Source organism: Zingiber officinale, chromosome 2A (assembly GCF_018446385.1).
Source record: "Zingiber officinale cultivar Zhangliang chromosome 2A, Zo_v1.1, whole genome shotgun sequence".
Taxonomy (NCBI): Eukaryota; Viridiplantae; Streptophyta; class Magnoliopsida; order Zingiberales; family Zingiberaceae; genus Zingiber; species Zingiber officinale.
In genome coordinates this window covers 139634321-139648215 of record NC_055988.1, presented here as the reverse complement: position 1 = coordinate 139648215, position 13895 = coordinate 139634321, and the positions used below count along the sequence as shown (strand labels likewise).

At 32.3% G+C, this 13895-nt stretch overlaps 1 protein-coding gene across 1 annotated transcript; it reads right to left on the bottom strand.

Moving 5' to 3' along the window:
* Window positions 1–2050: 2050 nt before the first annotated feature.
* Window positions 2051–13276, bottom strand: LOC122044037. The gene is made up of 3 exons (XM_042604584.1): window positions 13040–13276; window positions 12891–12988; window positions 2051–2138 (listed from the first exon to the last, which is right to left on the bottom strand). The coding sequence occupies exons 1-3, from the start codon at window positions 13274–13276 to the stop codon at window positions 2051–2053; spliced, it is 423 nt and encodes a 140-aa protein (XP_042460518.1).
* Window positions 13277–13895: the final 619 nt, after the last annotated feature.

The window sequence follows — 13895 nt, the reverse complement described above, 5'->3', positions numbered from 1 at the left end:
GGTACTTTCAAACATCCATTCAAATGCCAACATGTACACTATGGGTCAAGTGAATCAATGAAGTATACCTCCGTTTGCAATCAGTGTGGGGTTGGCAGCCGAAGAAAGGGGATTCACCATTCTTCAATAAAGGGGCAAATGTTAGGAACTGGATCATACAAAGTACAGGTTTAGTGTACACTTAGCCATCAACATCATCACAAGTTGGAACAAGGAGAACCGAATGTTCACCACTCAAGCCTATGAGTTTTTCAAACCAAAACATAGTGTTCAGTTAGGTATGTATATGATTTGGGACTCCCGTATACTACTAAAACAAACCTTCATCCACTGTGTGCGTTCGAGAGAAGCACAAGGAATTGACTAGCAGAACTAGGCCAAGAAGATTGCTTTTGCATCCACTGTATACCAAATATGGACTAGTCGAAACAAACAGGTGTTCGAGAGAGTGGAGTTCTCGAAAGGGTGCATCATTCACAAAATTAAGGTTCAAGTGTATAAGATTTTGTTTGGCCGATACCTTAAGGTTGTGGACTTATATGTACAATGGGTAGTAGGTCATGAGGAAGGAGGATAAGTATGTTTTTGGGTTTTCGAAGGCACACACATATCTTTCATGTGTTCCTAGTGTCAATACATGTCAATGTTTTGATGTACATGTTTCCATGAGCAATGAAATTTACATTTACAAATAAAAACAAGAGTAGGCATCGTAAGGTTATAAATATCCATACCAATGCTAAGAAAGGCTTATATGATAGGACAAGTAGAAAGCTTCCTAATGAAGATTAACATTCTAGACAACATTTACTTCACAATATTCATTAATTATCATCATTGGAATATCTAGTCAATAGTCATAGATTATTATCTTATTTTGCAATATAACTACGCTAAAATATGATTGATTGTAACCTTTTTACTAATATTTATTTACATCGTAGTACCCTTTATTTATTATTATTGAGTTATCTAATCTACATTCTAGCTCTATTTTAACACAATCAAAAGAAAATATGGTTGTGTATTTAAAATCTAATTGTACACCAGAATTAAAATATTTGAATCACAATACTTGTTAGTGGATTGCTATATAATTTAGATTCAAACTCTATTTTGATATTACAATTACAATTTCAATTGAAACATAATTTTTGTGGTATAATAAGTTTAAAATGCAGATTAAATAGTTCAATGATACCCTTTATATAACCTATATGAGAGACGTCCAAAATGAATATTATAATGTTATAAGAAACTATTTTTTACCAATATTCTAGGTCTCCTCACTAATAATAAGATATATTTTATAAGTTTTTGCCAATATACTAGATTCATATTTTGATTTACTAATATTTAAATTTGTGCATAAATGCTGAGGAGTATCATTAGGATATTATCAAGACACTTACAAATATAAATTAAAAGCAATGAGCCAAATATAATTTTAAGTTAAAAAAGTTATAAACATTTACATGTAGACATAATAATGCAAAAATAATCATAAACCTCCAAACAATTTTTTAAATAAGTGCATGGCTCCTCACTCCTGTTTTTTTTATTGAAGTCCAATTAAAAAAACTTATATTTTGGAATTAATTTTAAAAATCCGAAAATTCTATAATTTAATATTAACATTAATACACATATACGTCATAAAAATAAAAAGATATTTAGAAAAATATTAATAAAACTATATATAGTTTCATTTTTTTAAAAAAATGGAGAGTATAAATTTAGTTTAATAAGAAAAACATGAATTTACAGCTTCTTGGTCAGAAAACTAGAAATAAATTTAATATATAAGAAATAATAAAGTATTTTAAATATAAAAATTTTAAACTAACTCTTCGGCTTCCCACGTACTAAATTATCCCCTCATAGATTTAATTAAATCTTGCCCCGTTAAAAGATGCGTAAAGTAGACAATAGTTAAAAATATGATAAAAATTTAATTTTAATATATAACTTATATAATAAATTATTATTTTTAAATATATAGAGTAAATTTATGAGAAATTATAATATTTTTTTTTTAAAAAAAATAAGCTTACATCATTAAGTACGGAATAACAGGGTTGTTGGAGGGATTCGCGTCCCATGCGACCACCTCGATGCTAATTAACGCGGCCGCGAAGCTAAAAAAGGGTATCAAAACGAGGATGGAGAAAAACAAGATCGCCTTCGTTTCCCTCGTTCGATCTCCGACCACCATCGGAATCCGTCGCTTCTTCTCTAGCAAAGACTCTTCTCCTTTTCGCTCCTGTAAAAGGCATTAGGATCTAATATCGAGGAGAAGAGGGAGCACGGGGATCGGAGGAAAGCGGTAGATAAAGGATGTTCAAGATGCATCGGCACAGGTCCGACAGATTCGGGGATAAGGTCGAGTTCAAGTTCTCCAATCTGCAGGCTATAAAGGTGTGCATTTCCTTTTTCCCTTTCTCATTCGGATTGTTTTCCTCTTCTCTTTCGGATGTTTGCCTGCCTGGGCATGGGCATTGGTGCAGGCTTTCGTCCATTTCTCATGTGATTCCGTTGATTAATTCCTCATGGAGGAAGTATAGGAAGAGATTTGATTCTACAATCTACTTGCGTTGGTGGGCAAATGGCAATGCCAATGCCTGGAAAGAAATGTGAGCTGTGGATTGGGGAGAAATTTGGTGAAGTTTTATTACGTTAGATTGAAAAACAAAGCTACCGAACCCCAACAAAACGATGAATCATCGTATGCATATTTTATTCTTTAAGCAAAATAGAGGTGTCCATGATCTGCACGGGCCGCTGGGCCCTTAAGATTTCTGGACCATGCCTACCCAACCTATGACATCACTTTGCCTGACGTAGGCCAGAGTCTAGTAGGCTTGTTCCCGTTTGTCGAAGACTCAAGCCCAATTTAGTATTAATTATTTTTTTTAAAATTCAAAAAAAAAAAAAAATCATAAATGTGAAAGAATTTTTTTTTTAAAAAGAAAAGTATAAAAAAAATTAAAAAGAAAAAGTGAAGATATTTATATGATTACACTATACGTCTTAACTTTAATACAAAATGGACAATTTAATATAACATAAATATTACATCTCAAATTTGTATAAAATATCATATCAAAAAATTGAGAAAAAATATTTATATTTATAATTCAAAATTGACGTTTCTGTTTTCACGTGAGTTGCCTATGCACCATGTACCTTTGAAAGGATCGGAATAACATAATTTTGTTTACTTTACCTTTGCTTACCATATGTGAGCCAGAAGTTGGGTAATTCACGTCTTTCTTGACTTGATCCTACTGCATTCGGGCTAGTTTCGTCGAGTTCTAAGTTCAATGTTGAGATCTGTACTTTATCTTGAAAGTGCTCCTATGCATCCAATCCATATGGCTTCTCTTGTAGCCTAACACCCTGTATTACCTACACCAAAACATTACTCAAACACTACTGTAGGGATTTACGCTATTGTAGCCATTAGAATGGTTAGTACATCATAAGCCATAATGGCATGTATGATTTTTTCACTTGATTTACCTCCCTCGTGATGGCCTTGGGTCGGGTGCGGCGGGGGCGCTGTGGGCGAGCGATTTCGCCTTTTGCCACATGTATGATTTTTTCACTAATCTAATGTCTTCTTATCTTTAAAAATTAAGTAGATATTAAGTTAATTTACCTCATTTAATTATTTTTTAAAAAAATAATAATAATTTTTTTTTGTAAAAATAGAAAATTCAAAAAATAAGGGGAAAAATTAAAAGTAGAAAAAAAGGAAAATTTATCAATTAAATTCTTGATATTTTCATGATTATTGTAGTTCTACAATACCTTATATTTGCCTTTACTTGCCATGTATGAGGTGAAGGTAGGTTATGTTATACTTGCCATATGTGATATAGCATGACCCTGCTATATCACTCACACTACTTTGTCGGGCTTTAAGTTTATAAGTTTAATATTGAGATCCCATTTTATTTCATAAGAGTTCCTCTACATCCAACCAATCCTTGAGACATACACACATCTTCAAGGCATCTTCCTTTAAAAATGACTTCTCGTGTTGTCTAGCACTTTACTTCTTGCACTAAAATATGATTTGGATGCTACTATAGACATTGGGATGATTAGTATGTCATGAGTCATGACAACTAAGATATGATATATATATATATATATATATATGCATTTCTTTTCCATAAATTTAATATATTTAAGTCTTCATAATTTTCTAGATTACTTATAGAAGCTAAATAAAGGGGAACCTTGGCTCAATGATAAAGTTGTTGTCGTTTGATCTAGTGGTCATGAGTTTAAGTCGCAGAAATAACTTCTTGTAATGTAGTGTAAGGCTCCGTACAATAGTCCCTTCCTAGGGACCTGCATTGGCGTGAACTCTGTGCATTAGATTGCTCTTTTACTTATAGAAGCTAAATAGAAACTAAGTTCATTTGCCTTATTTTAAAGCTCAGTGTTCGACACTCCACTTCTTTGACTCGAACAAGCACTAGCTTGATTAAACTCCTATGGAATGTAAGCATCATGCCTTGACTTATGCAAGAAGAAGGTATTAGAGGCCATGGGATTGTATATGTTTTATTTAATATATTTTTAATGTTTAATATATAATTTTGTGCATTTTTAAATTCTAAAATTTATCAAATTCAATTATAATTTATAAAAACTACATAATTAATTTTAAAATATAAAATTAGCTATACAAATAACATCAAAATATATATATATATATATATATATAATTTTCTTCTATAACTCTAATGGGTTTATGAAAGTTTTTTTTTTAAAAAAAAAGGCAGTTTGGTGCACGAAATTCCCTCTAATGCGAGGTTTCGGGGAAGAGTTGGACCACATTGGGTCTATTGCACGCAACTTTATCCTGCATTGTAAGAGACTATTTTCGTGACTTGTATCCAAGTCAGATCACATGGCAGCAACCTTACCGTTGCACAAGGCTCCCCTTCATGAAAGGTTATTATATCTAAATTTTTAAATAAATAATTAATATTACATAAAGGTTACATGTATTCTTAACATATAACCAATCATCACCTTGTATAGGTTAACATTAAACCTAGCTATACAATATTGATTTTTAAAGGATGCTTAAATTGTAAAGATGATTTCATTGTAAAGTAGCTTGAGTTTCACCCATGTAGTATATTAGAGCATTCTTTTTATATTTGATATGTTCATAAACATTTTTAAAATCTCGTTTCATAGAGTTTGATGTTTGAATAAATATAACTGCATTTGTAACATGTGCAACATTTATTATTTTAAGCACTTCTTGTATACAAATTCTCAAAATGTAACAAATGCAATGAATATGGAAAAATCCTTCCTACATTATTTTTTTAAACTATTGATGATTAAATAGATTTGTAACTTGTGCAACATTTTCATATATTACCTTAAGTCCATATGTTTAGGATGTGACAAATGCTATGAATATGAAAAAAATCTCTCATTATATGATTTTTTTTTTAAAATAACTATTGTAAAATTATTATTTGTGCCATTATCAAATGTAATTGGAAATTTTTATCATATGTAATTTAAAATAAGTAACACTGAAAAGATGGGTAAAAATAAAATGACCAATATGGGAAAATTTAAAACTCTTAAAAGAAATTAATCTTCTTTAGATAAGTCAATTATGGTCAATTCGATGTGTAGTGTAACATATATATATAACTCTGCATTATGAATACTACTCTAAACATTAGAGTTAGCTACATGTAAAAATATTAATTAAAATTTCTTATGTCTTATTTTGCAAATAGGCTTATCATTTTGCAAATTATGCCAAATTAAAAACTAGGCTTTAGAATCTTTATTTTTGCATTTATAGACTATGCCACATGTCTCCATCAACTAAAATTTGATACACTTTTGATTCTTTGCAATTGAATTAGAGCAAACTATATTTACCAAACATGCTCAAGAGATTGCTTTAACCTAGTTAACTATATTTACATCAAAGAACATATTATTGTTAGCAAGAAACCTTGGAAGTTAGTCCATATAAAATGTCGTATCACTATGGGGGAAAACATTCGTGATATTTAGTTAATGTCGGGTCATTCTAGGTGTAGCTTTTCAATGTGAAGTGTGGTCAATTGACCCAAAAAGAATTTAGAACCCAAGTAATTTGCATTTGAGTCTTATGTAGATAATAAAATTTTGAACAATATTTTAGTTGTGATGGATGCCACTACAGGAAATAATACATTGAACCATTGACCATGAAATATGTCTCACTCATTAATTAACTAAGTCACTATCTAATATTTTTAGAGAAACATTAAATAATTAACCATATATTGTAATGAGAGAATTGTCGTATTAATGATTTAGAAATGACACAACAACAACAACCAAGCTTTATCCCACTAGGTGGGGTCAGCTATATAAATTCTTTTATGTCATTGGGCTCTATCCCCTACTATATTATCATCTATACTTAAATAAATTTTATCTTATTTTATTGTTACTAACCAAGTTTTTTTTGGTCTTCATCTTCCTCGTTTAATGTATGAATTTGTCATTGTTTCACATCGCTTAACTGAAGAATTTATTGACCTTCTATGTACATGTCCGAATCATCTTAAATGTGTCTCTCGGACTTTTTTCTCAATAGATGCAACTCTGACTTTCTCTCTAATGCTCTCATTTTTTATTCTGTTGATCCTCGTATATCTACATATCCACCTTAACATTCTTATCTCTGCAACTCTTATCTTCTACTCATGTGCTCGAGTCATAGCCCAAGATTCACTACCATATAACATAGCAGGTCTAATCGCCATTTTGTAGAACTTCACTTTTAAGTTTTAAAGGTAATTTACGATTACATAAAACACCAGTCACTCTCATTCATTCAACCATCTTGTTTGTATTCTATATAAGACATTTCTTTCACTCTCTCCATCATTTTACAAAAATAATCCTAAATACTTAAACTTTCGGTTCCAGACAACTCGTCATCTTCTATCTTAACAATTATCTCATTACATCTAATATTGCTAAACTTAAATTCTATATATTCTATCTTTACTCTACTAAACCTAAAACCTTTCACTTCTAGTGTTTCCTGTCAAGATTCTAGTTTTGCATTTACTCCTTCACATATCTCATCTACTAAAACAATATCATCTATAAACAATACACACCATGGTACTGTGTCTTGAATATGTCTTGTGAGTTCGTCCATAATTAGTATAAAAAGATAGGAACTTAAAGTTGATCATTGATGTAATTCTATCTTTATTAGAAATACTTTAGTTAATCCGCCTGAAGTATTTACTCTGGTCGTTACATCCTCATACAAATCCTTAATTAATTCAATATATGTTAGACTAACACCTCTCTTTTCTAGAATTCTCCATATGGACTATATCATAAGCTTTTTCTAAGTTTATGAATGCCATGTAGATCTTATTTTTGCTCCCAATACTTTTTAATTAATTGCTTGAGAGATGTATAACTTCTATTGTCGATCATCCAAGCATGAACCCAAATTGATTTTCGGTCACTGTGGTATATTTCCTTAATCTTTCCCAAAGTTTCATGGTATGACTTATTAATTTAATACCCCTATAGTTTGCACAATTTTGTACATTTTCCTTGTTCATATATAAGGAAACTAGAGTGCTTACCCGCCATTGATCACACATTTTTTTCATTTTCAATATCATATTAAATAATTTTGTAAGTCATTAAATACCTTATTTTCCTAGGCACTTCCATATCTCTATTAGAATATCTGGCCTAACGACTTTTCCATCGTACATCCCATTTAAAGTTTGTTCTACTTCTGAAATTTAAATTTTATGATAAAAATTTAAATTTCTATACTCATTTGACCTACTTAAATTACTTAAATTAAGTTGGTCACCTAAACGTTTATTAAAAAGTTGATAAAAATATCTTTTCCACTACTCTTTTATTTTCTCCATCATTTACTAGTATCCTATTGCATTCATTTTTAATACATTTTATTTGCATAAGATATTATCTTCTTTTCTCTCATTTTAGCTATTCTATAAATGTCATTTTCCCCTTCTTTTGTATCCGATATTCGATATAACCGTTCAAAAGTTTCATTCTTGTTTTATTCACTACTTTCTTAGCCTCTTTCTGTAGGATCGATGTGTGCTAGGGGGGGTGAATAGTACTCATGACTTTTTTCACTCGTTTTGGAAAACACAGAATAACACAGCGGAAGATAGAAAGAAACAAGAGAACAATCGCTAACACTTTTGGTTACTTGGTTCAGAGCCTGTGACGACTCCTACTCCAAGGTCTGCGATTGTTGATTGCTTTCATTGGGCAATCACTAATAGTTCGAACAAAAATTACAAACTTGAAGTACAACAATAATATAATAAAGTTACCGACAACAATAGAAATAAAAGTCGTTCGTCGATTGTCGGAGTAGTGTAGGAGAGCAGGAGTTGTTTGTTCTTGATCTTGGAATTGTTATTGAAGCAACTGGTCGAGCCCTCCTTAAATAGTCAACCCAGACCTGATCCAGATCCACTGATCTTGGGATCAGGTTTAACTCATCGCTGATCGATCGACCGATTCTGCCTGAATCGGTCCATCTTCCTGTCTAGATTTAGCTTCGTATGAGTCTTCGTTCGATCGATTGATCCCTCCGTTCGATCGACGAATCCCGCTATCCTTGCTGGCTTATTTGGTTTGATCCGATCAATCCGGCCTGATCTCGGTTACCGCATATCCACTATTCGGTTGACTGAACTCCAGGTTCGGTCGACTGATCCTTCGATCGAACCCGATCAGCTGGCTGGAAATCTACTCTACTTGCTTAGAGGTTCGGTTGACCGATCCCCAATTCGGTCGACTGATCAAGGTCGAAACTTCAACCTGTAAAATATTAGTTTTCTTGCAAAACAGAGTTAGACAAATAGCAAATAATAGTAAAGCAATATATAACTTTTGACAGTCTCCGGATTGTCCGGTTCTGACTTTTGGATTTCCTCCGGAAACCCTAGGTTGAACCGAAGCCTATTGTTCCCTCAACGGGGAGCGCGTCCTCACTTACTCTTCTTAGGAGAGTTACCTTTTGCTAGACCGGTCCTCCCGATTGGATTTTTGCTCAGCGTCCAAGACTTCAGGTCTTCATGTTGGACTCCCGCTCCACGACCTGTCTAGACTTTCACTTGGTCTGCGACCACCAGGATTTTCACCTAGAGTCTCCGACTCTAGGATTTCGCCCAAAGTGCTCGACCCGCCAAGACTTCGCTAACCTAGGGTTACCACCCCTAGGACCTAGGGTTACCACCCCTAGGACCTAGGGTTACCTCCCCCTAGGGTTTTCCATAACCTAGGGTTATCACCCCCTAGGACCTAGGGTTATCTCCCCCTAAGGTTTTCCACCTGCTTAGAATTTACTAGGACTTTTGCTTAAGAACACTTAGGACTTTCCTGCAAGCTCATTCACACTTATTAGACAACAATTAACCTTAACTTTGAATCCTTTACCATAATCAAAACTTAGGTTCGATCGTATGGTGCTCCCTGCACCAATAATCTTCTTTTTTTTTATTATGACAACCCGGTTCAAAGTTAAGTAAAACATAATAATATTTACTGTAATATAATGAAAAGGAATTTAAGCATGAGAATAAGTAAAATACAATAATTTTGAGACATTTAAAAAAACAACTCCCCCTTATGCTTATGTTTTATGTTTAACTTTTAACTTTAACTTTTCTCTCCCCATTTGCTATATATCAAAAAAGACTACTAAGAGAGAGAAATAGAATTTTTAAATATGAAAGGCGAGTTTTTAATCTTTTAAACTTTCCCTGAAGGGTAGCACTTACTTGGCCTAAAAATCATTTACCTTTTAAACAAAATAGCTAAATACCTAGCTTTGAAAAGGATTTTCTTTAAAAAAAACTAAGTTCAATACTTAGCTTTTAAAAAGTTTTTAGCAAAAACTTAGTTAAGTACTTAGCTTAAAAACAAGATTTAAAACATAGTTAAGTACTTAGCTTTAAATTTTTTTTAATAAAAAACATAGTTAAGTACATAGCTTTCAAAAGATTTAAAAAACTTAGTTAAGTACTTAGCTTTTCCAAAAAAAACTTAGCTAAATTTAAGCTTTGAAAATGTCTTAGCTTTTTACAAAAACACTTAGCTAAATTTAAGCTGTGAAAATGTCTTAACTTTCTACAAAAAAAAAACTTAGCTAAATTTAAGCTGTGAAAATGTCTTAGCTTTTTCCAAAAAAAAAACTTAGTTAAATTTAAGCTTTGAAAATGTCTTAGCTTTTTCGAAAATCTTGGCTAAATTTAAGCTTTGAAAATTCTTTAGCTTTTAAAAGAATTTCTTGCAAAAATACTTAGCTAAGAAAATGGTTTATTTGACAAATTCTTAGCTAAATTAAACAAATCAAGTACTTAACTTTTGAAGAAATTTTTAAACAATTCTAGTTAAGTACTTAGCTTTTCGAAAAGATTTCAAAAAAACTTAGTTAAAAATACTTTTTCAAAAACTTATTTTTCCAAATCTGAAATAATATTTAACCTTGCTTTTTCAAAAATTGTTAAAAAAAACTTAAAAGACTTTGACTTTTGAAAATCATTTAACTTAACTCCCTTTTTCTCCCCCTTGATTAATGCCCCAAAATGGTTTAAGTAAATTATTTAAGTTTGGGTATCCTAGAGTCCAAGCATGAGAAAAAGAACATTTTAAAATTTTATTTTCCTGATTTTCCATCTCACCCTTTCTATATTATCAAACATGTTCAGTTTATGCGTTTGTGTGAGATTGAGTTTGGTTAATGTTTGAGAATTGAAAATATATTGAATTAAGATTAAATTCTGAAAAATATTTAAGTTTTAGATTTTGAAAGATATTTAAGTTTGAAATTAATTTTGGATTTCAAAAATACTGAATAAGTTTGAATTTTGAATTTAGAATAATTTTGAATTTTGAAGTTAATTAGAATTTGAAGATTAATTAACAAAAAAAATAATTAAGATTTTGAAAATGATTTGAAGTTTGAAATTTGAATTTGAATATTAATTAACATTTGAAAATAATTAATTATGATTTAAAAATAATTAAGAATTTGAAAATTAATATTTTAAAATATTTAAGATTTTGAAAATTAATATTTGAAAATATTTAAGATTTTGAACATTAAATTATATTTTTTAAAAATTAATTAATATTTAAAAATAATTAAGATATTGAAAATTAATTATGCTTTAAAAATTAAGATTTTGAAATTAATTATATTGACTTAGATTAATTAAATTGAATTAATGTTAATTGAATATTAATTAAGTTAACTTAGTTGAATTGAGTTTAATTAATTTGGATTTAGTTAACTACTTTTTATTTTAAACTTAGGTTAATCTCACCCTTTTCTAGATTATCAATCAGGGAATCTTAATAGTTTTGTGAGATGGTTAATTTTCACTTTAGATTAAAATCTAAGCATTGATTCACATTTGAGTTAGACTAAGGTTTAACAGTTAGTCAATTAAATATTCATTTAAATAATTAGCTTCCAGGGCGAGGCATTAGGGCTTCTTGGATATTGGATCATCAACCACTTTTAGGCAAAGCCTTTTAAAGAAATTAAATATTTAATTTTCTTTCTGAAAATCCTAGGTCTAACTAGTCAAGTGTAGATCAAGCCCAAGTCCTTATCTACCCTAGTTTAAGCATGTATAATAAAAAATAGTAATGCAAACATCACACAAATTTATCTAATGAATATGATCTTCTTATTAGCTCCTCCTGGATCATAGCCTCGATAAGGTCTATCAAGGTAATGGATTTGACTCTTGGGTATCCAATATTGACCAAGTTCAACTTGATTAATCAAGTTAGACTTGGGGACTCATGCTTGGACTGTTTTTCTATTTGTTCGGTTAACCAAAGATAGATAAGATTTAAATTTGTGTTTAGCCTTACATCCAAATCCGGTTCGGTTGTATAGGACCCTTTGTTTTTCAAGAATCAAATCAAGATTATTGGAACTCAAGGTGAATCGTTTCAACATGTCCTTAAGTTCCTTGACTTGACTTTTCAGGTTGGATTTTTCTTCCTCAAGTTGTTGGACTTGAGTTGAAGTTCCAATTTGAATTGATTCAGTAAGGAGCTTAGATTAATCACCTCTTTAAGGGATATTACCTCTATTTGAAGTGATTTGACTCGGACGTTGGATTTGGCTAGTTTACGCATTAGATAATTTACTAAGTTATGTAATTCTTCTACTTGAGTACCAACGAACAGAGATCTTACAATGTTGTTAGGTCCTTCGAAAACGGATATGGATCTGTGGTTTCTTTCGGACTCTGTTTCTGATTTGGCTCCAGTTCTGGACTCAGACTCGGTTTCGGTAACATAAGCTTGTACCGGTAGGGTAAGGAAGCTTGTTTGCTCGTCTTCTTCGTCGGAATCTTCCAAAGATTTGGACCACGTTGCTTTCAAGGCCTTTCTTCTTCTTTGCTTCTGGTTTAGACACTCCGGCTTGTAGTGTCCCTTCTGGTTGCAGCCGAAGCAGGTAACTCCAGACTTGGCCTTCATGTTTGATTGAGTCATTTTCTTTTTCTGAGTCTGATTCATCTTCGTGCTCGGGTTCGGTTCATCATGTTTGATTAACTCCAGACTAGTTCGGTGATGATTTTATCTTCTTCTGAGTCTGATTCATCTTCGTGCTCGGGCTTGTTCCTACAATCAAAGCAATACCTTTCTCGGTCGGGCATGCATTAATCTGTTCGTGTAACTTAAAATCAGAAAATAATTCATCTAATCTAATAATTAAAAGATCCTTGGATACTTTGTAAGAATCTATCATCGATGCCCACAAGGTATTCCTCGGAAAAGCATTCAGCACATACTTGATTACGTTGCGATTCTCCATTCTTTGTCCTATCGTGTGGAGGTCATTTAGCAGATCTTGGATTCGGGCATGGAGTTGGCTTGCCAATTCATCTTCCTGTATTTTTATATTATATAGTTTATTTAATACCAAATCACGCTTACTTACCTTAGCGTTGGAAGTCCCTTCGTGTAACTTGATTAATTTTTCCCACAGCTCCTTTGCGCTTGAAAATGGACCGACTCTGTTCAGGTCTTCTTTTGTTAGGCTGCATTGTAGAGTACATGTTGCCCTGGCGTTGGCTTCGATCTTCTTTATCAAATTTGTGTCCCAGTTCTCACATGATACTAGTTTTCCAGTGCCGTCGAGTGGAAGTACGAGGCCGGTTTGGATGATCATCCACATCTCGACTTGCATGTTGAGGTGGTACTCCATTCGACCCTTCTAGTAGCCGAAGTCTTCGCCGGAGAAGAGAGGCGGGCGTGCTGTGTTGTAACCTTCTTGGTGTGCCATTGTTAAAAATAAATCTTGCACACAAAAAATAGCAAATATTCCAAGACTTGGTCTTGGATTAGTAGTGTGAGAGTAAAATATAGGAACACTAGAGTGGTGTTTGCACCAACCTCGAGAAACGGAAAAGCTCGATCGATAAAATTGATCGAAAGGCGATAACTTTACCGATTCCGATTGACTTCGAAAAATTTAAAAATTACCACGAAAAGAAAAAGAAATTTGCTTGAATGGTGGTTTCACCGATTCGAAGCAGCCCAGCTCTGATACCAATTGTAGGATCGATGCGGGCTCGAGGGGGGGTGAATAACACTCGTGATTTTTTCACTCGTTTTAGAAAACACAGAATAACATAGCGGAAGATAGAAAGAAACAAGAGAACAATCGCTAACACTTTTGGTTACTTGGTTCGGAACTTGTGGCGACTTCTACACTAAGGCCCGCGATTGTTGATCGTTTTCGTTGGGTAATCACTAATAGTTCGAACAAAGATTACAAACTCGAAGTACAACAA